Source organism: Nelusetta ayraudi, unplaced genomic scaffold (assembly GCF_046127955.1).
Source record: "Nelusetta ayraudi isolate G7.1 ecotype Tasmania unplaced genomic scaffold, CSIRO-AGI_Nayr_v1 ptg000011l, whole genome shotgun sequence".
Taxonomy (NCBI): Eukaryota; Metazoa; Chordata; class Actinopteri; order Tetraodontiformes; family Monacanthidae; genus Nelusetta; species Nelusetta ayraudi.
In genome coordinates this window covers 24,727,973-24,753,183 of record NW_027466061.1, presented here as the reverse complement: position 1 = coordinate 24,753,183, position 25,211 = coordinate 24,727,973, and the positions used below count along the sequence as shown (strand labels likewise).

Sequence of the window (25,211 nt, the reverse complement as noted above, 5' to 3'; positions counted from 1 at the left end):
GGACCTCTCATTCACCCATTCACACACACATTCATACACCAATCTACCAGATGTAAGCACCTCCGCCACCTACCTCTGCCTCCTGTAGACCACGCCCAGCCTCTGACATGCCTCATCTCCTGACGCCCATCCAGCCTGTGCAGTAGCAATTGTAATATATTGGAGGTATAACAGGACTGTCAAAAAGAACCTCATGGTACTCTTTGATGTGTATTCATGTTTATTTGGGATGTGTATTTTTATATATGATGCATGGGAAAGTATAAGTTACAATCAAATGATTTCAATATTATCTCAACTAATTTCTCTATAATGATTGAAATTAAATTATTCCAAACGTTGAAATAAGTGAGTCTAGTTGAATGTGGTAACAATGTGTAGTGTTCAGTGGAATAATTATTGGTTTCCGTTGGTGGTGACTGTTTACTGAGACAAGGAGTGAGATTAAATAGATCCTGGAATTCAGCCTGGTCTGAAGCAGGTTCACTCAACAGAATAAATCTCCGTGGTAACTTATACCATAACATGTTGCTCTTCCACCTATTCTACTTTTGTGCAACCGGATCACAGATAAATTCATCCAGGATGACCAACATATCCCGGCTTAATCCCTTATCCTAGTTTCGTGCAACGTGCCCCAGGTCATGAACTCTCGGCTCACTATCGCCCCCTTCTTTGAGGCAGCGGTACTGACTGCCTCAAGGCATGCCTTTCCTTAAGGGTTCGGCAAAGCTGAATTTTTTTTTTTTTTTTGAGGGATTGTGCAATCAGTGGGGAGGCTCTACCTGTCACTGCCTCACTTATCTTCTCTCCGTTGTTATTTGAACAGGAAATACAGAATTTCAGCGATTTTGACTATGAAAACTATCAAAATATTTTGGAACCACACCAAAATTGCATTGAAAGCATAGACCAGAGGACAAATATTAATACTTATTTTATTTTCATCGTGACAGCTGAGGCACTGAGTTTTGAGCCTTTTACCCCCACCTAGTGGCAAGGTGAGGCACTGCCTCCCCCGCCTCCCCTGACAGCACGTCCCTGCAACAGGCCAACAAGTGCAGAAATGTACAAACGCCCGTTTGAGACTTGAGGTGAAGCACCACACATTTCCATGGTCAAGTTATTTTTTTGTACATCCAAACGTGAACGTTGAAACGGATACACGATGGGTTTTTTGTGCGTCTGTACCTTTTGTACATGAGGCCCCTCCAGCTCATACTGCCGGCAGTAGGACTGCAGCTGCGACGCGCGGATGGATCGTGCCATCCCCGGTGTTGTGCCCGTACTAATCCGAACATACTTAACACGCTTAACTTATCGCTTATTGAGGAACTTTAGATTCTCCGCTTGGGCAGCAGGACTAAAATTAGTGTGTCATTATGGTCTTGGTCCATGGTCTTTTTATTATATGGGATTATTAGTATAACTTTCTTTGGATGAAAAGTCTAAAAAAAAAAAAAAAAAAAAAAGAGAGAGAGCAGCTTTTAAAATCATTCCTGAATGTCTTTATTTCATTCACCCATGCCCCCCAAAACCCCAATCATTACAAGGATATGGTGCTGATTCCATTTTACAGCAAGATAGATAAATAAATAAGTACAGTTTATCTCACTAAACGCAAAACGGAAAGAGAAAAAAAAAAATCCATTCAGGCCCATGACTTCCTACATGTGCCTACTGTACATCTAGCTGTCCCATTGCTTTTTATCCACACTCTTTATGCTTTGGGACAAAAAAAACAAAAAAAAAACAAGACTTTGGGTTGCTTCTCCTTGAGACCTCCTTCCAAAGACAACGTGTTGCTCTAGCAACTCGGCCTCAACAACATCTCCACCTCCGCTGCCGTGTACTGGCAGGAGCCACCTGCCTGCTGATAACAAGAAGACACAAAAGCGCAGCGGGACAGGCTCCGCCCCCTGGTGGTTGACCTGACCCTGATGGGTGTGGATGGATGGATCGATGGAGGAAGCAGTCTAGACTTGGGCCATGCAAGCGAAGGTGCTGCAGAGGCCAGGCAGCTTGGAAGTGTGGAGAAGGAGGTGCTTCTCTCATCCTCACGGGCAGCCTGAGGACAGGGGAGCAGGAGGGGCGCCTGGAGGCAGGTGAAATGGACCATTGCCCTGGTTTGCCAGGTGAAGCCGTTCAGCAATGGGAATTCAAGTGTGTGTAGCCTTCAGCCTAAACATGAGATGTGATGCTGTTGTGCTAGATGGAATTTTGAGAAGAAAAACAGCAGATCAATGATTTTCAAACACTCCAAATTAAAAAAAGGAACAAAAAAAATCAGTGGGAAAATTCTAATTGATGTGTGCGTTTGACTTTTATTTTAATTTTTTTTTAAATTAATTTAAAGTGTCAAAACAAATTGAAAAACTCACAAAGTGTTTGTAAATAAAAATAAAAATAATAGTCAGCTTTTTTTTAATTTGAAGAAGAAACAGCAGCAGATTAAAAACTGACAGTATGTAGTGTAGGCTGAGTGTCTAGGTGGCCACCTACTGGACACTATATGAAATACAACATGTTGCTTCCAATTTGTGGAAAATTGGGGCAATCATTGAAGGAGAAAAATACTTTCCGAGGTGTTCTCACCTCATCATGACACTAGAAATGCATTAAAGTAAAGGAGAGACACAAAATAATCTGATCTGATCTTCATTTTGATTCAGGAATTTTCAGCCTCACAGAGCAGATTGACTCTGTCACATGTTCATCCCAGGGCAGGTCGGCGGGTGGAGAGGTGGATGGAGACCACGCCCCTCTGGTCACATGGAGATGCTGCTGTAGAGCTGCTCGATCTGCTCTTTGAAGAACTCTTTGAGCTCCGGCCTCTTAGCCTTCAGCGTAGGGGTCAGGAGGCCGTTCTGGATGGAAAACATCTCGTTGTGGACGTAGATGTTCTTCACCTGCAGATTAAAACACCAGCAGGTAAACTTGACTTACTGTCCATCACGTCGCAGTATTTCAAGAAGCCCCGTGATTGGCTGATTGTAGCTGTTTTTCGGTTCTTTTACTGCGAGAGCTCAGAGCTCAGACAGTCGGTCATGGACCTACCTGCTCAAAGGAGTGGAGGCCACTGGCTTTGCCCAGACGTACCAGATCTTCCAGGATGGCTTTCTTCACCTCCTGTGGAGGAAGGGGGGGTGTTCAAACTGTTCACCACATCCCATCATCGTGTCAGCGTGCAGGAGATCCAGTTGTGCTCCATCCACCTACCGTGTTCCTGCAGAGCTCCTGGTAGGAACCCAGCAGACCTCTTTTCCTGGCCCAGTCCGGCATCACCTCAGGGTCTGGAACCACGATTGCCACCAAACACGACTGGAGGAACAACAACAGAGGAACCAAAAGTTACTTATGTCATCAAAAGAGGATGCGGTGATGATGATGATGATGACGATGGTGATAATAGCGATGATAATAATAGCGACTGTGGCTCAGGAGGTAGAGCGGGTTGGCCAATGACTGAAAGGTTGGCGGTTCAAATCCCGCTCCATCCTAGTCCGTCGTTGTGTCCTTGGGCAAGACAAATATCCCTAAATTGCTCCCAGTGGGGCTAGGCAGCAGCCACCCATTGGTGTGTGAGTGTGTGTGTGAATGGGTGAATGAGATGCCATTGTAAAGCGCTTTGGGGTACCATGAATGTGCTAGAAAAGCGCTATATAAGTGCAGTCCATTTACCATTTTACCATAATAGTGGTAATGGTGATGGTGATTCTGGTGATGATGATGATGATTCTGCTGATGATGGTGAAGACTGAGAGAAGGTCCAGCTGACCTGCAGACTGTCTCCGTGCACGTAGAGCTGCGCCACTGGCTGACTCCTGATGTAGATGTTCTCAATCTTCTCCGGCGAAATGTACTCGCCTTGCGCCAACTTAAAGATGTGCTTCTTCCTATCGATGATCTTCAGGGTGCCGTTCTGCAAGAGGTCCGCAGGAGGAGGCTTCATATCAATATTTTGCGTTTGACTCACAGCACCAGGAGCAGGCAGCTGGCACTGCCACTGCTTACCGGCAACCATTTGCCGATGTCTCCAGTGTGAAGCCAGCCGTCTGCGTCCAGCGTCTCGGCCGTCCGCTCCGGGTCCTTGAGGTAGCCTTTGAAGACGTTTGGACCCTTGACGCAGACCTGGTGGGACAGAGGTTTACACGTGCTGGACGAGGCTGGGAGAGGCCGAGAGCTTCTCTGAGGATCGGCGCTGACTCACCTCTCCCTCCTGCTTTGAGGCAAAGTAGTTCTTCTCAGGGACATCCACCAGTTTGATGAGGTTACATGGCAGCGGTGCCCCCACATGGCCTGAATTGAGGAGAGAACATTCAGTGGATTTGCACCTAAAATTTGGCGGAAAAATGTTCAATCTACTTGTGCATGTGCGACCAGTAAATTTGCCCTATTAAAATTATCTTTTATTAGAGCTGTCAGTCGATTAAAAAAATTAATCCGATTAATCGCATGGTTTTCCATAGTTAACTCAGGATTAATCGCATATTTTTTTTATCTGCTCTAAATCTATCGTAAACTGATATTTTTTCCATTTTTTTAATAATCATATCAACATGGGAGTAGGCAAATACTTGCTTTCTGCAAATGCAGCATGTTTATTCGTGTTGGAGCAATGACAAGTACTACTAACAAAACAAAAGATGCACAGGGTAAAAAAAAAAAATGTGTGCGTGTGTGTGTAAATAGAAACACGCACTCAGGTGTCCATCTCAAGACCTCTTTCATAATGATCACTGACCGGCATCTCTAGGATCAAACAGACGTATTTTGATCAAGTCTTCCTCTGTGTGTGTGTGTGTGTGTATTTGTTTAATCTCTCTTGCACTCTGATACAATGTTCTGACAAATATAACATACAAATATTATCGAATTTGTCATTCGGTTTTTATTTTGAAATTCACCGGATTTTCTCGTTTTTTAAAGCGACTTCCTGTTGACGAGGATCGCTCGCGGCTCGCGCACAAAATAGAGCAGACGCCGAAACGACAACTGCATGGCGCCAGCCGCGCGCCTGTTCGCGTCTGGTGTGAACCACCACATTGATTAACGTGGGCGCCGAATGGAAGCGCTCGGCGCTTCGCTTCCACGTCCAGTGAACTGACGTTAAATGCATGGCGCGATCCGCGAGGGGAGCCGCGCGCCTGTTCGCGTCTGGTGTGAACTACTACATTGATTAACATGGGCGCTGAATGGAAGCGCTCGTTACAGTAAATGCACATCACTTTTGTCCGGTCAAGACTGCCATCTGGCAGGGTTTTGAAGTGGAACTTTTCCTTTACAATTGACGCCTTATCCATGTTAGTCCTTCCTAGTGCTCATCTACGCTCAGTGTCCTTTTTTTGTTGTGTTTACACGCCGGCTGCAAGCGTGTGACTGTGTGCTGTGAGTCAATTCATTTCCCGTTTCCACAATCTACGGAGCGGCCAAAGGTTCACAAAGCACCGTGTGCGTTAATCGCTCGATAAAAAAATTTGTCGGTGATAAAGCGGCGTTGAGTTAACACGTTAATAACGCGTTAACTTTGACACCCTTATTTTTTTTTATAAAAATCAAAATCATCCGTCTATATTCTAAACACACTTCCTCCTGCACTCAGGGTGTCAGGGGGCTGCTGGAGGCCTCAGGCAGGGTAACACCCTGGACAAGTGGCCGATTCATCACTGCACCACATAGAAAGACAATTTAGACAACTTCACCTCACATGTGGGTTTTTGGAGTGTGGGGGGAAGCTGGAGAACCCGGACAGAACCAGCGCAGACACAGGGAAAACATGTAAGTCCACACAGAAAGGACCCCAGAAACTTCCTTGCTGTGAGGCGACAGTGCTGACCTGTGCTAACCGCAGTGCTACATGATCTTTTTACAGATCAGAAGTTTGGGTCTGATTTTATTGTCAAAGTATTAATAGGTAATACAATGAAAATGAGAGGAGATGTGAATATTTACTTTGAAAGTTAATTTGCAGTAGCACCCTTAGGTTTTCTGCTTGCACCCCTAAAATTTAGGGGCTTCCACTGTGCTAATAATTAAACAACAACAAAAAAAGTCTGGTCTGGAGCCCTTGGATGGAATTATAATAAAGGGCAGCAGGGGGCACTGCAAGACAAAACTCTGAATGCTTCCATCGCAGGTTTTAATGTGTGCACCTACAATAATCATTTGCCGTCACCTGACAGCAGGCTTAAGGATTTTTATGGACCCAGAAATGGTAGAAGGTTGTGGTGAGCAGCCAATCACACAGCAGCACTGACCTGAGGTCCAGTCTCCAGGTGTGGTGTAGGTGCAGCCGGCCGTGCACTCCGTCTGGCCGTACGCCTCGTATACCTGCAGTAAAAACAAACAAAAAAACAAGTGTTTGAAATTGGTCTCCTCTGCTTCTGGTTCTGGTTCTAGTTCGAGTAGAGCTTCCATCAGTCCCAGACTGCAGGTGCAGATTCCAGGGGTGTGTGGAGAATGTGTGCAGACCTGGCATCCCAGCGCTGCCCTGATGAAGCCCAGCACGCTGGGCGAGGTGGGAGCTGCTCCCGTGATTATCATCCTCAGTCGGCCACCAAGACTCTCCTGTTGACAGACAAGACTCACGTTCACATATCTTCCTTTCTTACTCTATAGATATTTTTATTTCTTTATTTTCTAAATAAATATAATTTCCCTTCTCTTTTGCACTACATTTTGTTGCTGTAATTATGCAATTTCCCCCAATGAGGGATTAATGGAGGCGTTCTTCTTCTTCCTCTCCTCCTCCCCTTCTTTCTCCTTCTTCTCCTTCTTTATCTTCACCTGCTCCCCCGAGCTGTGATTCCCAGTGCCTAAGGTCCCAGGGAACTTAATACCTGGATCCTGCTGAAGAAGATCTTGTCCCAGATGCTGTCGCTGCGGATGACCCCGGCGCTGACCTCGGCTCCTTTTCTCTTGGCCGCAAAGTTGAGCAGCCACCTCTTGAGTGGAGTGTTGGCCTGGCTGAAGATCTGCAGCAGAGACACAGAGGCCTTCACTCAGTCTGGATCTCCTGCACCGCTGGAGCTTCCCTCCGCTACAGCAGAGCGCGTGTGAGTGTGAGTGTGCTGCAGCAGCAGCAGCAGCAGCAGCAGCAGCAGCAGCAGCAGCAGCAGCCCTTCTCACCTTGTCGTACATGCGGTTGAGCAGTCGCGGCACCACAGGGAAGATGGTCGGCCTAAGGGCCTTCATGTCATCTGGTAGCAGGCGGATGTCACCCTGGTAGAAGCCGATCCGTCCTCCATGGCAGTACACCACAGACTGCACACACACACACACACACACACACACACACACACACACACACACAGGGTGGTCAATAGTGTTGTGACTAGGGGTGGCAGAAAGAAATTGATTCACATAAGTCTTGCGATTTTTTGTTTTACGATTTTTAAATAAAATTTTTTTGGTCAAAAATCTTTTTTTTCTCTTCCAAATTCCAATGCTTCATTTTAGTCCGTTCAGCCGGGTTGGGAAAAAGTTACCACTTTTCAGCAGATGGCGAAATGCAGTTCTGAAAAAGCAAAACGCACAACTAAATCAAGAGCGGACTTTATTCACAGAGAGCCGTGGCTGTATAATGTTGCCGAGAATACAGAATTCAGGAACACGCTGGAGTCGAGGTATGCTATACCCTCCAGAGAGTATTTCTCTGAAACAGTGGTGTCTCAAACCTACGATGACGTTAAGGACAGTGTGAGAGTATTGCAGATAAATGTAGCAGTTTACCTCAAAGTCTATAGCAGTTGTTTTTGCACAAGAATCTTGACATTTGAATGGAGCAGCAGAGTACTTGAAAAAGTATATATTATTGTTGACTCCATTACAAATTTAATCTAGCCTACTGCTTTAGACGTCCTACATTTCAAAGTTTAAGGCTCACATTTGAGTATTCAGGGGCTCTATTTGACTGACTGAGCAGGAACACATACCAGAAAATTGCCACTGGAGAAAAATATAATGTGTTTATATTTATTTATGTTATTATTTATTTGTGTGCAATGTGCATTTGTTTTCCCTTTTTACTATTTTTTTAAGGGTCCAGGTTTTGAAAAGGGTTTTAGTTCACTTTATAATGGAGTATGTTACTTTATAGGCTTCTACAGTATTTGTGTGCAGATAAATGTTACAATGTAGCAGTTTACCCATATCTATATACTGTATATCTCATTTTGTCAGAAAGGTTTCAGAAGCCTGTTTTTTTCTGTACTCTTTTATACTTGGCCCCTTTTATGCAGTCCAGGCTTTTGAAAAGAGAGTAAACATACATATTGCTGCTGAATAAATCTTAAAATCTGACTTACATGTGATGTGTATAATCTGGAGCAAATATGGTTCCTGGAATAGTCTGTAGACAATCATAATCATTCTGTTTCATTGGTGTTAAAAATGCAGACTAAAAATCGAGCTGCTGAAGCCACTGGAACAGCGACAGGCAGCCAGAGGTGGGAAGTAAACCTAGGACAAATATTTTGTTACTGTATTTCAGTAGATTTTGTTAAGTATTTGTACTTTACTTGAGTATTTCTTTTTTTTCCCCTGATATTTTTTTTTATTTTTTACTTTGATTCCCTACATTTATACACAAATATCTGTACTTTCTACTTCTTACATTGGAAAAAACAAACAAACATCTGGTTACTTTTGTGTTTAAAATAAATATGTTATTGATTATCGGTATCAGTCTTGAAAAGCAGGGATTTATTGGTATCGGCTTGAAAAAACACACATCATGCATCCCTAATTTTTTTTTTTACAAAAGTAACTGTACTTTTAGTGACGTACAGAATGTGAATACTTTTGCCCCTTCAATGCCAGACCTCCCAGTCAAATATTCAGTCTATCAGCTCACTGAAACGCAAAGACCACTCTGTCTTAGAAAAGATCCCGACAAACACATCTATTCCCTGTGGTTTGTGGCCCCGCCCCTCTACTTCCACCGAAACAACCTTCTGAGTGAGTCAGTCACAACAGCAGGATCTTTGGGAATTCTCTTGGAAGCTTCTGGAATTTTGTCCGACTGTGGTATTTGTGTGAACGTGTGTCTGCAGCGACATCAGGGCGAGTCGGGTGGTTTCCTGCCTCGCTGCATCTGGTAAACAAACCAGGCAGGTTCAACCTGGTGATAGCCACACCTCCTACCACAACTATCGCAACAACAGTTCGGGTTGTTTTTGTTTTTTTTGGTCGTTTTTTTTTTTCTTTTAGAAGAAGAAGAACTTAAGAGTGTTGTTGGTGTTGCTGGAGGTCGAATTACCACCAACCCAAGTGTGGGATGTTTGAGGCCTCTGAGCAGCTGAGTCGCAGGGTCTGCTTTCCATTCAGACTCCAGCCCCCTGCTGGACACCATGTTGGTGTCCAGCAGGGGGCGTGGTGGTCATGACACACAGGAGGAAATGTGACCTAGTTGTAGTTACATAATACATATAATGAAGCATAATTATCATTTTTAAATGTCAATTTCACTTCCTTCAAAATAATATTTTACTCTCAGAGTGAGGTCTGAGTTAACCTTGATTTTTGGTGGCGAGCCAAAAAAAAAGAAGAAGAAGAAGAAGAAGAAGAAGAAGAAAGAAACTATTGGCGGCCCACATGAAGTTGGCAGTCTCAAATGCAGCAGTGTTGGGAAACCAGGGGAGGGCACTAGAGAGTCAAATGGCAGAAGATGGTATCGATGTTGTGTAACTTTTGGTATCTTGTGCTTTGAAACTGAATTGTAGTTTGATGATGAGCATTGAATTCATTGGACTGGAAGACTTTACAATCTGCCGTATGTGAAACACACTACAGAGGAGACCGGGAGCCCGCAGTGACTCTGCAGGTGAGGTCACAAACCCCCGGCTCCAGGTGAGCAGGAGCTGGGCTCAGGCTGCAAACCTGGTGGTATCCCCATAGTGCTGCACGCACACGGACTGGGAAGCGTCTCTCGCCCACTCATCACTTTCTCCGTCATTCCTGTGAGTCCACTTACTTCGATCAGCCTCTCAAACATGTGTGCCAGCGGTAAGAAGGAGATGAGGCAATCATCCTGGTTGGGGAAAATCACTTTCTGCAGGAAGGAAACAATCAGATGACAATCACACGAATACTGCTGCAACCGGAGGAACGTTTTATTTATATTTTTTTTATTCCATTTTTTTTTTTAGCAAAAGAAACAAGATGAGTGAACTCACGTCTGTCACTTTGAGAAAGCCAGAGAAATCTGCCACCACATTTCCATGGCTCAGCATCACTCCCTTAGGGTTCCCTGCGTGATACACACACACACACACACACACGGTAATGAGGTCAAACTGAAACGTTTGTGCAAATCAATTTCTAGGTCAAGGAGGAGGTCAATCAATCAATCCATCAGCGATGCTTCTTACATTATCCACTGTGTCTTTAAATTAAAAAGCAAAAAAAACCACACTCGACTTAAGTATGGAGTGGACAACACTAGCGTATGAGTTGCTTTAATTAGAGCACCTCATAAAAACAACATCTGAAGGCTTGTCATTTGGTTTTACGTGTAAATTCCCAAAGCCAATCGCCGCTTTGGCATTTTCTCATTCACTGTGAAGTCCACACACACACACACACACACACACACACACACACAAACACACACACACACACACACACACACACACACACAGTTTCTCTTTCCAGACAATCACGTGACTTCCACACCCTCTGAGGCTGATCGGTGTTGCAACACGGCTCTCAGGCAGAGGGATTTCTGCGAAAACCCTGCAGTTAGTGGAAAGCCAAAAGGCTTTCTGCTTCTACTCTTGATGCCAGCAGGTGGCGGTGTTTCCGAGCCAACCGGCGCCTCGAGTCCTCACATGAACTTTCCCTGGTGTAGCGCCAGGAAGGAAAGGGCGGTTTGTGCAAGATATGACCTGGCGTTCACCCGATGGCAACATCGATAAACAGTCTCAAACATTCATTCATTCTTCTATACCCGCTTATTCCTACTCAGGGTCACGGGGACAGTCGAACATGACAAGCCAAAAGGTTTCTACTTAATTTAAGATTGTTTTGAATATCTTCCATCTACCTGTTAAACATGAGGGCATGCCATGCTGCTGGCCTTGAGTGTAAATATGCAAATATGCATCTGTTTGGGTTCTGCTTATTATTTTTTTTCTGGGTGTGTAACGATAAAAAGAGAGATACGAGAGCAGAGGCAGCAGGGCAATGATGTCACGGGATGGTGGGAGGAGCCACTTCCTGTCTGGGTCTTTTCCGAGTGTCTCTCTTTAGATCTGACTGACAGTGGTCTAGACGAGTCAGCTGCAATAACGGCTGTGGTCACAGCGAGCCAGTCAGAAGCCAGCTCAGCTGTAAGTGTGAGAAAAATGGAAGAGTTGTGTTGTTTTGGGGGGACCCTGTGAGAGTCTTCATGGTGATCTGGACTATTCTCAGCTCAGTGGGAAGCTCTTCCTGTTTGTACCACTGCTTCTAGTTCGACACCTGTGGTGCAGCAAGCTTGCGTTCACACACCTCAGGCGGGGGGACCAAATCGGAGGTCAAACCCTTTCCCTCCTGACTTGTCATTTTTTTGTCAAACTGAAGTGGCAGCTGTGTGAGGGAGAGCCTGCGCTGGGTTACCTGTGGTGCCGCTGGTGAAACACACGATGGAGAGGTCGTCTGGTGCCGGTGGCTGTGGATAAAACACCAGAGTCAGCACACAGGCATCTGAGTTGTCCAGTCCCATACAGAGCCCCTTCGACCAGTGGTCCTCATATGGTGGAGTCCCACATTTTTCACAACCCAAATTTATTCCACAAAAATAAAAACGCTAGCCTACTTTCTATCATGTCTGGTAAAAAAAAACAACCAAAAAAACGATTGAAATTATCGAATCGAATTGTGTGCTCAGCAAAATAAATGGCCAACACCTCTTATACTGTATATACATTTTAAAATCCCTTCTTACAGAAAAAAGGGAAACGTTCCCGTAGGGGCTCTGTAGTTCCACTAGCTGGATGAGATTAGGTTTTTTGTAACCTCTTCTACCCAACAGCTAATGAGTCAGGGATGGTGGCGGAGGTGCGGAGGTATGGAGTCAGGCTGTAGGAGGGAGGACTTACTATGGGGTTCCTGTGGTGTTCTCGGCCCAAAGCCTGCAAGGAAATACAGAGACATGGTGAGAAGAAGTTGAACTGATGTGGGAGCCACGTCATAGCGTGAGGTCACATGACCAGTTAGACCAGTTAGAAGAGTGTCTTCAGCAGGTGGGACACGGCTCGATGTAGCTGAGCACGAGAGTCCCACACCCGCTGTGTGTGTGTGTGTGTGTACGTGTGTGTGTGTTTGTGTATGTGTGTGTTAACCTGCAGTCAAGCAGGACAGAAACATGAATGTTCTCCTTCCTGCTAGTTCCTCAAGCCAGGAAGTCCCTCCCATCACTCTACCTCCACTTCCTGCATCGCTTGCACGTGCACGCCACAGTTCTGTCCTCGCTCCACCAGGTGGATCTGCACAGCATCCATCAGGATGATCCTCTGCAGGCCCGGAGTCTCCTGCTGCTCCACCTTATCCAGCAGCACCTCGGCTTTGTCCACCTTGTCGCAAATGACGGTGGAGATGTCGGCTGAGAAGACACCAGCACACAGGAGAAGAAGAAGAAGAAGAAGAAGAAGAAGATTTTTGAAAAATAACATTTATTTGCCGCTCTCATTTCCATTCAATCAATCAAACTAAATAAATAAATAAATAAATAAATAATTTTCTTGTTGTTTTTTACACAAGCACGTCGCTAAAAAATAGTTCCCCCTCTGTCACTGCACACAATGCACTGTGAAAAAAGAAAAGAAAAAGCTCCAAGTCCCCTGCCCGAAGAAGAAGAAGAAGAAGAAGAAGAAGAAGAAGAAGAATATGGCGCCCCCAGGTGTCAACCAGAAAAACAATTCTGCTTTCCACGCAGGATCCTGACATGTTTGAATAGACTAGTAACAATGTGCGTGTGTGTGTGTGTGTGTGTGTGTGTGTGTGTGTGTGTCTGTCAGTCTGTCTGTCTCACCTGTGTTGATGATGAAGCGTATGGCGTCTGGGCCCAGCGTGTCGTACAGGGGAACCACTACCATGGAGTAGGTGTAGCAGGCCAGCTCTGAGATGATCCACTGAGATCAAGAGGGGTCAAAAATAAAACATGCAAACACTTTAAATTCGCTGTGTGATGACGGTGATGACTGTTGAAGAGGTTTTGCAGCAGGATGGTGGGTGGCCATCACCTCAGGTCGGTTCTGTGCAAACACGCCAATGAACTGATCGGGTTGAGGCCTGCAGCCCTGGTGCAGGAGGCCAGAGCCCAGATCTTCAGCCCGGCTCGTCACCTGAGGAGCGAGGCCACAGAAGAACAAGTGTATCTTTATCTGTGTGTGTAGGTTTTCTTTCCTGGCTCTTCAGGCCTCCACTGGACCACTTCTAACACTGGCAACATGGTTCTCTTCTACATAGAACATCTGTGGTCATCTAGTTGTGGCAAGAACATGAGAAGACACCAACCTCTTTGTAAGACATCCACTGGTATGGCTGGTTAGGAAGCCGAGAGCCCAGGCAGGGTCCATCACCTGGGGGCACAGTGTCACAAAACTTCTCAGAGTCGGCTGGGTGAAGTGGAACCTGTCAGGGAGACCTTACAGTGAACTCTGTCAGTGTAACCCTGTCAGTGTGACCCTACAGTGGAGTCTTTCACAAAAATCAAAACCACCATTTTTAAATGCACCTCATGGATTTTTACATTTTCACCTCATTAAAAACTGAAATGCTTATGAAATGTACCATGAGCTGCAGCCGTTTTTGTTCTGGGTGGCCGAAGGAAAAGCTCAAAGAGAGCTGGATGGACGGAGGGACACACAAGGAAGAAGCCTTCCTGGTTTCGCTGCTGGTGGCCGCAGTACAGCAAAACAGTGTCGTGAGAAATCAAAAAAACGCAGAGCGACTGCTGACCACAACAGTCAGAGTGGAACGAACAGAAAAAATGTTGGAGGTTTTGATACAAGTCAACAGTATTAAACAAAATCATACTAAGCCCAAAAACATGGTCAGAACAAAACGTAAAACCTAAGATTCCGGGGACACGGAAGGCACAACAAAAGTCCAGGGACCTTAGGTCCGCCTTGCAGCCGTGAAACGTAAGCCAGTGGAAATGTCTCCCTACCAAGTACTGAACAGAGCCGGCACCAACCGAGTACAGCCAGTGGAAACGCCCTTAGTTTTGAACCTTGCATTGGAACCCTGGCAGTGGAACTTTGCAGTGGAACCCTGGCAGTGGAACTCTTACAGTAGAAACTTTGCAGTAGAACCCTGTCAGTGGAACTTTGCAGTGGAACCCTGGCAGTGGAACTTTTTCAGTGGAACCCTGGCAGTGGAACTCTTACAGTAGAAACTTTGCAGTGGAACCCTGGCAGTGGAACTTTGCATTGGAACCCTGGCAGTAGAACTCTTACAGTAGAAACTTTGCATTGGAACCCTGGCAGTGGAAACTTTGCAGTGGAACCCTGGCAGTGGAACTTTGCAGTGGAACCCTGGCAGTGGAACTCTTACAGTAGAAACTTTGCAGTGGAACCCTGGCAGTGGAACTTTGCATTGGAACTCCGGCAGTGGAACTTTTACAGTGGAACCCTGGCAGTGGAACTTTTACAGTGGAAACTTTGCAGTGGAACCCTGGCAGTGGAACTTTGCATTGGAACTTTTACAGTGGAACCCTGGCAGTGGAACTTTTACAGTGGAAAGTTGCAGTGGACCCTGCCAGTGGAAAGCTGTGAGTGGAACCCTCTCAGTCTAACTTTACATTGGCCTTTGCAGTGACCCCTGCCAGTGGAACCTCATTCTGCTGTTATAGAGCAGTGACATTCCTGCAGCTGAAGGCGCCGAGAAAGTTTCAAGAAGCTTCTCCTGTCAAGACAACAGCCGTTAACAATGTTCTTCATGAGAACTGTGGTTCCTGACAGGCATTCAAGTGTTTGCGTGTGTGTGTGTGTGTGTGTGTGCGTGTGCATGTGCGTGCGTGTGTGCATGCGTGTGTGTGTGTTAAACTGACCAGATATGTGCAGGCCCCTCTGGAAGACCTCATACAGGGTGGTGGCATCGTCATGGTAGTGAGCCAGCAGCTTGGAGCCGTCGGCCATCATGGACCTGCGACCTCCACCTTCGTTCTGCAGTTTTCAAAACACGTTCACGTCACGCTTTTTAGATACTGAGGGCCAGATCCACAAAGCGATTGCCCGGCTTTTGTGCCAGAAAGCGGATGAAAATGCCCTGAGGCGCAGGTAGCAGCAGGGCTGCACTGGACTCATTTGAATGTTCTTTCTATCCTTCTATGCAAATATGCCTCATACGGGAAAAAAAAGCGCCAGATCCAAAAAGAGATTGCGCTCACGTTCGCCCGTAGTTTTACAGACTGTTTCCGGCGTCAGACCCACTCTCTCTCAAGATGAGGTGAGTGTATATAGAAAAATATCATACGCAAATATCATCATCTTATCAAATATAAAATCAATATTTTGACGGATCTATTTATTTATTTATGTGTTAAGAACGCAAAACATCGATAAGTTACAAGTTCACTTGAACCTGCACTCACTCGATCAGATCAGCCACTAAACAGCTACAAATCACACTCAGGTTGGTGTTGGCTACTGTAAAATACACAACACAATAATATATATATAAATGTATTGAAGCGCCTTGACTGCCTTCCGATCATGACCACAGTCGTAATTCCCGTAGCGCACAGGAACGCAAAAAGAGTGCCACAGTTTCTCTTTGTGAAATCAGACTAATCAAAACGATGAGAAGGTTTGGGTTCCTTCTTGCCGTGCAATCAACCACACTCGTCTTCATGTCGTATTTGTCATGTGTGTTCAGTTTCGTATGTGTTCCACTGTGTATTAATGTTCGTGTTGCTGTTTAGTATGGGGCGAACACGTCTAAGAGGACAACAGAGACCGCGGAAAAGTGCGTGTTCCGTGCGCAGGGCTGTGGGGATGTTTGGAGAAAAGTGTGCAACTGTCTCTTTCTTGCCGTGAGTTCGGGGGGAAAAAACAACGTGCACGTTATTTGACAACAACAGAAATAAAGTATTCCGTCAGAAATTCAACTTCTGGTGTTTAAGTGGTGCACCAATGTTATAATATCTGATGATCTATCGCACAGCCAGGTCACTAGAGAGAGTGCATTTTGCGCGTCTGACTCCTCAGGTGCCTCATTTCTGGGCGTTTTTGTGCCTGCATATCATTAGTGCAAAAAACCTTTCTGGATACGATGCAAATGTGGCGGAGATCCCAGCTGCAAAGGCGCTGCACAACGTGCTGCAATTTACCGCTGTACTCCATTGCTTGTGGATCTTGCCCTGAGTGTGTGTGTGTGTGTGTGTGTGTGTGTGTGTGTGTGTGTGTGTTAGTGCAAGTGGCTGTGCACCTGTGTGTGCCTGTGTGTGTGTGTGTGTGTGTGTTCCCATCTTACCGGCACCTCCTCGGACTGATGCTGCAGGCTGCAGGGGGGCTTGATGGGGCGGGGCCTGGTGGCCAGCCAGTAGGCCAGCACGGCGGTCAGGGCGCCGATGCCCACGAGCGTGGAGGTGGGCAGCGAGCTGAGCAAGTGTCCCAGCTGCTCCAGCTCAGGTATCCTCAGGCCGTTCATCATCTCCTGGCCAACCTGCATCTTCTCCACCAGGGTGGAACTCAGCTCTGCAAAACATGCACGTCAAACACGTTAGCTTCAAGAACGACTCTGCAGTTTTGTTGATTTTTTTTTTTTTTTTAAACCAAGCAGTAGGAAGTCAATATCTGGGCAAGAATTTTTATGGAAAAAAAATGAAGTCGTTACGTAAAAAAAATGAGGAGCACCGCAAACATTGTGAACATTACCATAAGCCAGGCAAGGGCAAACTACGGTCCGGGGGCCATATCCGGCCTGCCGAACTTGAAGAAATTATATTAACAGGAAGTAAGTCAAAAAATTTCTGCATTTCATCAATTTTTCAAAGAGTAATTTAAATAAACAGCTAAATACCGTGGGCCATCAAAGACACTTTTTTTTAAAAAAACTTTGCATTTGTTCATTTTAAATTGACATTAAAGCATGTTTTCGACATCTCCCATGATATATATTTTTCTCATATGAGGTGAGTCACCAAAACACTCCATCCATCTGCTTCTGCTCCGGCTCCTCTGTCAAATTTTAGAACCTAATGTGGCCAAACCAGTTTAAAAAATTTGCCCACCCCTGCCATGAGACTCGTACATGATCATTGTGAACATGAATAAATCATGTTTATTTTGTTCTTCTCAAAGTAAGGGCGTTGTTATTTTACAAAAAAGGACGTTTGCGTCATTATGTTATTTTGTTTTGACACTAAGGGTCGAACTGCAACAGAATAAGTTTAGTTTTGAGAAGTTTAATGAATGTGGTGATGTGAAGAGCAGGTGAACAGAGAGTTGGATGGAGAAGGAGGATCTGACTGTGCGAGTTGGTGTGGTGATGTGGAGATCAGAAAGATATGGTTGTGGATGGCCTTGAAGGTGAGCGAAAGTATGTATTGGATACAAACAGGTGATGGAGACAGTGGAGCTGCTGCATGATGGGTGTAATGTGCTGAGTGGATGGAGTTCTTGTAATGACACGAGCTGCAGATTGTAGTTTTTGGATGCATGTTTGAGAGAGTCCAAACAGCATTCGAGTCAGGAAGTGACAAGACTGTGGACCAGAATGGCAGCTGTGAGAGGAGTAAGAGAAGGTCAAAGGAAGTTGATGTTGTGTAAGTGGAAGTAAACAGACTGGGTTGTGTTGAACACGCGGTTTGGTTTGGTACACGCGGTTTGATAGCAGGATATTAGGTAAAGGAACCAAACCAACAATCATCAATACAGAAGTCACTAGCTGCCCCCGCAATTCCCCCCTGAACTGCCACCTTATCGTGTTGGGGGAGTTTGAAGCCCGAATGATCCTCGGAGCTATGTTGTCTGGGGCTTTATGCCCCTGAGAGGGTCTCCCAAGGCAAACAGGTCCTGGGTGATGGGACAGGCCAAGAGCAGTTTGGAAACCACTGTGAGTAGCCACACAACGAGGACCATGACGTCGCCCGGTATGGCGCAGCCAGGGCCCCACCCTGGAGCCAGGCCCGAGGTTGGGGCTCGTATACTTGCTTATCGCTCCAAAGCTCAGCCGCCACGTGTTGGAGTTCACCTCGGTGTTAAGGGCCGTTTTGTCCCTGTATGACCGGAGTAGGAGTCTGGTTGGCATTAGTAAGTCAGACTTGTTCCAAGTGCATGTTGGACTCCAGCAGGGATGCCCTTTTTCACCAGTTCTGTTCATTATTTTCTGCATTATCTAGTCGCTGCATTTTGCAGATGATGTGGTCATGTGCAAATTTCCCCGATCATGGGATCAATAAAGGTCTTCTTCTTCTTCTTCATGTTGGCTTCATCAAGCCGGGATCTCCAATGTGCGCTGGGGTGGTTTACAGCCGAGTATGAAGCGGCTGCGATGAGAATTAGTATCTCCAAGTAACCCCTGGTAACACCTTGGGGTCCCACCGGAGGAGCTGGAGGGGGGAACTGGGGCCAGTCTGGGTGTCTCTGCTGAGACTGCTGCCCCCGCACCCGACTCCGAGTAATGTGGCAGAAGAAGAAGTAGAAGTCACTGGCACAGTCAGGAAGTCCATGTATGGGCAAGAAGTCACTTTCAGACCCTGCTGACAGTTCAGAAGCCTGCGTTGAAACCTGTCTGCTCAATGCTGGTTGCCGACGGTTGCAGCAGGTCTATTTCAGAGGCAGAGTTGAAACTTTCTGTGTGAACAGAGAGAGAGAGAGCGAGCGAGCGAGCGACGCCCCGACAACTGAAACACAACCGTTGCACCTCCGCTGCCACCAACACCAACAGCAGCCAGTTACTCTCTCTCTCTCTCTCTCTCTCTCTCTCTCTCTCTCTCCCTCCCTCTCTCCTTCTCTCTCTCACACACACGCACACACTCTGGCCCTGTTTGCACTTGGCCACTTGCAACTGTTTTGGGGGATCGTATCACAAGTACGCATCTTGAAGCATCTGTTCGCACATGGCATTAACATGCGTCTCGGGCGTGCCACTTGTGATCGCATTAGTGCATTTTTAACCACTAGGGGCAGTAAAGCGCAAAACGACGGCTAGTTTCACCTGAAAACGAATAAGAATCAACTTCCTGTTAGCGGACTATATCAAGCCACTCGTTTTAATTCTACTGCAGCTCGTATGGATCCGAACGAGGAGTAACGACTGGTGGGACAGAGTGGCGACGACTTCATTTTCGCAACAACAGTGGCTGGCAAATTTTCGGATGCAACGTGGCACATTTAATCTCATATGTGGGAAACTGCGACCGCTGCTCCACTGACAAAATACGCTAATGCGGAATGAAATTTATTAGCATCCTAATTAAAAGAGTCTAACAAAAATGATTTGTTTTCGCTTCTTGTTTTTAACTTTATAATGATGACGCCGGGAGGTGGGGCGCCGACCAAGTACGTACACAGGAGAGGTGAGTGGAGTAGGCGGTCGGTAATGTGGACTGAGATCGCATTCTGTTCACACGTCCGTGAAGAATGCTATGCTATGCTATGCGTCAAAACCACCTCCCTGAGGTGGTTTGGGTATTCGGATGACAATACGGATTTGGACTGTTTCCACTTGGTTACTTTGTGTGTTTTTTGCCAATCGGAATACGAAAAACGCTTGAAATGACCAAGTGCAAACAGGGCTGATTCAGACAGATGGCTGATGTGGAGACAATGAGACAGGTCTCTTTGAGGACAGCTAAAGAAGTGACCCCACCGACCCCACTGCCCGACCAATCAGCAGCCTGAACTGGTACTTCCCAGACACCTTCACCACTTCCTGTTCCTGATCAGACAACGACGTTCTTGCACAAACCACACAGCCTTTCTCACGCTGCTGCTGCTGCCTCTTTCTGCTCGCTGCAGCACAGCGCTCTCAACGTGTCCTCTTTCTCTTCTCCTTTCTTCTCTTCTCTTCTCTCCTCTATTCTCCTTTCTTCTCTTCTCTTCCCTCCTCTCCTCTATTCTACTTTCCTCTCTTCTTTCCTTCTTCCCAGTGTAAAGTGGCGATGGATACCAGAAGTCATGTAACTGCGGCCGAGTGCTGAGAACAGTCTGAGAACAGGAGGCTCTGTGCTCTGATTGGTCAGCAGTCAGCAATTTGTGCACAGCTGAAGTCTGTCTGAGTAGCAGCTTCATGAGGCAGGTGGCCAAATTAAATTGAACGTGCAGTTTGTATTTTTCCAGCTCGTTAAAGGGTAACGCAGCATCCACACTGACCAGGTCGAACCCTGGGCTGTAGCCCCGCCTCCTTCACCTCCACAGTGGACTCTGATTGGAAAGTGGTAGCCTGATTAAAAGCCACAAGAAGGATTGAGACTGGAGTTTTTCAGGACGGAGGAGGGGTGCTGAGATGTCAGCGATCCAGCTGAATCCGATTCGAAACTGTGAGAGACGTGATTTGACGCAACTGAGTTTAAGTGACTTTTATTGTTGTAAAAACAGGTTAACTTGTTCAGCTGGTTCACACACACACACACACACACACACACACACACACACACACACACACACACACACACACACACAATCGGGTCTTTAGGTTCAGTCCTGCGCTGCCTGTGGGACGCAGAGTTGTTGTGTTTTTGTGTGTTGTTGCAGCTGATGTTGCAGCAGCGGAGCACTGACCCTGATCCCAGGGTGGAAGGAGGAGCTGGAGGAGCTGCAGGAGTCTTCAGTCTGAAGTCTGAAGTCAGTCTGAACAGAGCCGACACAAGGCAGCAGCAGCAGCAGCAGCAGCAAGACAAGGAGTTTGTGAAGGTGGAGTAGTTGTGTTTAAGTGTCGATTTCCACTGACTGACACTGGAGCCCAATCACCTGATCCGTGCAGAAACGCACACACACACACACACACACACACACACACACACACACCTCCGCCTCTTCTTCTCTCAAGCTTTAAATTTTAATGGACACACATGTGGAGCGAGGCAGTAAAATCCAGAGCAAGAAGGAAGCAGGTGAAGCAGAGCGTCAGGATCGTGTCAAGACTGCACGAAAACAAGCGCTCCCTCCTACTTTTCCACTCAGCAAATGACAAGGCTACAATGTACCACATGATGCAGAACAGCCAATCCAGTTGCAGGTGGGAAAAACAAATACATTTACAAAGGAAGACTTGACCAGTCAAGAAATGAATTTCCAAGAAAAAGCATTGAACAAAATAAAACCCCGCTGTCCTCGTTCCACAAAAGAGATCACATTTCGGGGTCTGGAAGGTTTTTAGTTTCAGAGAAGACGAAAACAGAAGTCAAAAGAATACAAAGAGTGCTTTGACTTTAATCGCAGCGCCGCAAGGAAACACTAGAAATTTCATACAACCACCTCAAACGTCACCAGACAGCAACATTTTGACTAAGCTGAAGACTCAACATGCTGACTAACTGGTGTTCTTAGCAAATAATCTTTAACTTGTCTGCTTTTGCTCCATACAATAAGTGTAATAATAAACATTTGTTTTGAAAATCATCAATTTTCATTTTCCTTTTCCCCAGAATCGTGCAGCCCCAGTTCAGAAAGTACACTGTGCACCGTCAGCGTGAGCTGAGTGCACTCTCACTCACTCCAGATACTCCTCCAGCGAGGAGTGAAGGGTCCACGCTGCAGGGAGCCCAAGCTGTGCAGGAACAAAGCGGAGCTGCTGCTGCCGCCGCCGCTGACACTTCCTGTGACCTCACAAGGCTTAGAGCGAGAGGAAGTGCAAGCCGGGCGTCTTTAAGTCCCGCCCCATCAGCCCATCCGAGGGCTGTCAGCAGCGATTAGAGTCCAGCAGCAGCAGCAGCAACAGGGGGAGATTACAGCCTATTAGCCCTGAGAGTGAGTGACCACTAGTAACCTCATGGCCGCTCGCTATTTAAAGACTCCGCCTGCACTGCAGCACGTTCTTCTATTAACACCTCAATCCTTCCACTTCTTCTTCTTCTTTGATCATCACTTGTGATTTTTTTTTAATCTTTTTTTTTTTTTTTACGCTTTTTGCAAACACGACCACCCACTTCCACTTCCTCCACATCAGACTGGGCTGCAGATTCACCGGTAAAACCAGTGGAGCAGAACGAGAGCTGCAGCGGTGCCACCGTCGGGACTTTAGAACATCAGCTCTGACAACATTTCGGATTGATTGATCGATCGATCGATTGATTGATCTGTTTATTTAAGTGTCAAACACCCTGATTGGTGCCAAGCCCTCATGTCATGGGCTTAATAGACACTAATCAATACATTTGTCAATAATATTCCCACAATTACATCCACAAAAGCATCTATTTCTCTCTCTCAAACGCACACACACGCATGCATGCATGCACGCACACACACACACACACACACACACACGGGTTAAAACAGCTGTGGTGTCAGTAGCAGCACTTACAGAGAGGTCGCGGCAGCTTGGCAGTTGATGAAGTGTGTGTGTGTGTGTGTGTGTGTGTGTGTGTGTGTGTGTGTGTGTGTGATGAAGTCGGGGGACCCAGTGATTACCTTTCCACCGTGTGTGTGTGTGTGTGTGTGTGTGTGTGCAGTGTGTTTGGCCTTGTTTGAGCCTCGCCGGCTGCCGTATCACGCCACCGGCTCCCTGGCACCCTCCCCTCCCCCCTCCTTCCCCATCTTCACCCCCACCCACTTACCCCGATACCATTGCCTTTGGGCAGTAGGTGACGCCCTCACACGGCCGAACGACATGCCTGCAGGTGAGATGTAAACGAGTGATTTGGAAGTCAAAGTGGCAAAGTGGCAGCTGCCGAGCACAAAGACTCCTGTGGCCACTCCTGCATATTTAACGAGAGGCTCCACCCCCATCGGCTGGAGCACGCTCAGTTGTTCCAGTCGCGCGTTGGCTGAAGGGGGAGTGTGCTCCGAAAGGCTGACGCAGCAAAAACACAGGCAGCAGTGAGAGGGGGTCAGCTTATTGATCGGTCCATTCAGCTGAATGATTAGCCCGGTGTTTCTCAAATTGTGGGTCACAACCCACTTTTGAGTGAGGAAGCTGTTTTGATTGGGTCGCAGCTTGGTGGGCAGTTTCCCCCTTTTTTCTTTTATCAAAAAAGGGATTTTAAATTAGAGAAAATGTTTGGTGTTTATTTTGCGGGACACACAACTAAATAAAATAATATCTATATATCTATATATCTATATACTATCATTTACTAGACATGATGGAAAGGGGGCTAACATTTTTATTTTTTATAGATTTGGGTTGGAACTTGGAGACTCCACCAGAAACCACTGTGTTAGTCTGATCAATTATCTGATTTTTAACTTATCATCATCATTGGACCATGACTGGTGCAACATCTGAGCGCCAGCACATACTCCAGGACGGTGAAGGTCCGGACTGATGTGTGACAGCCCCTCCTGGATCCTGGCATGTGATTGGTGCAGCCTCAGCCAAAGAGGCAGGGCCAGGCCTGCAGCATGCTTTCAATCAAATATTTAAAGGAAGGTTCATGGTGGTTGCAGATGGTGGTCAGGGTGAATTATTTACATGCAGCGAGAGGAGCAGCAGCAGGTGACAGGTGACAGGTGAGCCCTCCTGTCTGGTTGATTGGCTGCGCCACATCCCAACCCCCCAGCCCACCTCTTATCAAATATGTCTTGGCCAATCAGCTGCCACCATCCAACCTCCAACCCGCTAACCTCCTGCTGTCCTCCCTCACTGAAGCATCTCCAGTGTCACAGAGAGAGAGAGAGAGAGAGAGAGAGAGAGAGAGAGAGAGAGAGAGAGAGAGAGAGAGAGAGAGAGAAGCCGCGCCTCTGTGTGCTGGTGTGCAGCAGCAGCAGCAGCAGGAGGAGGAGGAGGAGGACGAGGAGGAAGTGTCATGGCGCACCGGCAGGCCGCAGGATTTCAGCACCGCGTTTGTCGTGGACAGCTCCGTCCAATCAGCTTCGCTCGCCTGCAATACGTCACCGCTCCCCACGCCCTCCTCCATCTGAGAGACATGGCGGAGGACACCGCGACCGACAGACCGACCGGGCGCCCATCGGTTTCCCGGCTGCCGCAGGCGGTCAGGGTGACCCGACCCAGACCGCCGGTGTCACAGCTGCGCCTCACCGGCCTGCACGGTGGCCGTCAAGCACAGTCCCCCTTCCCACTCCCCTCCCTTGGTGACGTGTGTCCGGCTTTTATAGGCACAATGTCACCGGACCTGAGCAGCTGTGCGGCCGTACAGCGGCGCGCTGCTGATGCGGAGGTGGAGGAGGATTGCGACTGCGAGTCCGCGACCCGGTGGTATCCCACACGGCGAGACCGCGGCTGTTTGGGGGCTGCCACCCCTCCATCCAGCCCCCTTCCATCCATCCCTCCATCCTTCATCCATCCATCCTGCAGTCTCTCCTATCCTGTCTCACTAGCCGCACACTGTGAGCACCGAGCTGTCGGCCACAATGCGGAACCTTCACACACGTGTCCCGGTGGAAATAAATATAGAAAGAAAGAAAGAAAGAAAGAAAGAAAGAAAGAAAGGGTCCTGCAGCGGCCACGAAGGGCGGCCCAGCCCCGGCGGCACACAGGTGCAGCATCATCATCGCCGCCGTCATCTCTCTCTCTCTCCCTCTCTCTCTCTCTCTCTCTCTCACACACACACACACACACACGGTATAAATCCCAGAATGACAGAATGATGAGACTGACCTAATATGATCCAGAGCGAGCCGGACACCAGGAGGAAGCCGAGCATCGTTCGCTCATGGAGCTGCAGCTGATTCCGATGTGTGCGAGACTGGTCGGGCCGGTGGCCTACTGGAGCATCTTCCGTCCTGCCGCCGCTTCACCTGCCTGTCTGCGCAATGGCACAAATAAGCAGGACTGAACAGAGCTGCTGAGCCCCGGATGCCGCTGCGTGCAGCCGACGTCACGGCTGGGGGAGGGGCAGGGCTGCAACCGAACGCATCGTCACTCCATCTGATCCTCATATTTCCACCGAAGATTTGTCCAGGAAGGTTTTTTTCTCTCTTCTTTTTTTTTTTTTTTTTTTTTTTTAAACGCCCCGTCGGACAGAAATAAGGAATGCTTGAGTGGTTGGTATTTTTAGTCTGCGGCATCGTGAATCCCTGCGGCTGAGTGTAGCCAGTAACTTCACATCAGCATCACGTGGTGAGATAGGGCACTCCCACTGAACTAGAGTAACCTTG

The 25,211-nt window shown here is 47.1% G+C and overlaps 1 protein-coding gene and 1 long non-coding RNA gene across 7 annotated transcripts; one reads left to right on the top strand and one right to left on the bottom strand.

The window, feature by feature from the left end:
- Positions 1-1,485: 1,485 nt before the first annotated feature.
- acsl6 (acyl-CoA synthetase long chain family member 6) lies at positions 1,486-24,979 on the bottom strand. 6 transcript variants are annotated; one of them, XM_076022076.1, is made up of 22 exons: positions 24,712-24,975; positions 20,712-20,780; positions 16,459-16,682; positions 15,035-15,149; positions 13,498-13,562; positions 13,224-13,325; positions 13,013-13,112; positions 12,405-12,583; positions 12,081-12,113; positions 11,599-11,650; positions 10,176-10,249; positions 9,974-10,051; positions 7,129-7,263; positions 6,840-6,974; positions 6,472-6,567; positions 6,258-6,330; positions 4,211-4,299; positions 4,015-4,131; positions 3,779-3,922; positions 3,220-3,321; positions 3,058-3,129; positions 1,486-2,909 (listed from the first exon to the last, which is right to left on the bottom strand). In XM_076022076.1, exons 3-22 carry the CDS (start codon positions 16,654-16,656, stop codon positions 2,769-2,771), a joined length of 2,100 nt encoding a protein of 699 aa, XP_075878191.1. In that variant the 5' UTR covers positions 16,657-16,682; positions 20,712-20,780; positions 24,712-24,975; the 3' UTR covers positions 1,486-2,768. The 6 variants fall into 6 exon arrangements, with proteins under 6 accessions (XP_075878191.1, XP_075878190.1, XP_075878187.1 ...); XM_076022075.1 differs by lacking the exon at positions 24,712-24,975 and adding an exon at positions 21,647-21,753; XM_076022072.1 differs by lacking the exon at positions 20,712-20,780.
- LOC142885534 (uncharacterized) lies at positions 20,395-21,711 on the top strand. The gene is made up of 3 exons (XR_012926303.1): positions 20,395-20,470; positions 20,685-20,843; positions 21,578-21,711. It is a non-coding gene; the product is annotated as an uncharacterized LOC142885534 (long non-coding RNA).
- Positions 24,980-25,211: the final 232 nt, after the last annotated feature.

Bases quoted from the DNA above. Each gene is read 5' to 3' on its own strand.
- acsl6 (XM_076022072.1), bottom strand. From the start codon at position 24,757: ATGCTCGGCTTCCTCCTGGTGTCCGGCTCGCTCTGGATCATATTAG. The intron at 13,326-13,497 runs GTTGGTGTCTTC...CTCGCTCCTCAG, and splicing joins AGTGGATGTCTTACAAAGAG to GTGACGAGCCGGGCTGAAGA. The intron at 11,651-12,080 runs GTAAGTCCTCCC...TTTTATCCACAG, and splicing joins AACACCACAGGAACCCCATA to CCACCGGCACCAGACGACCT.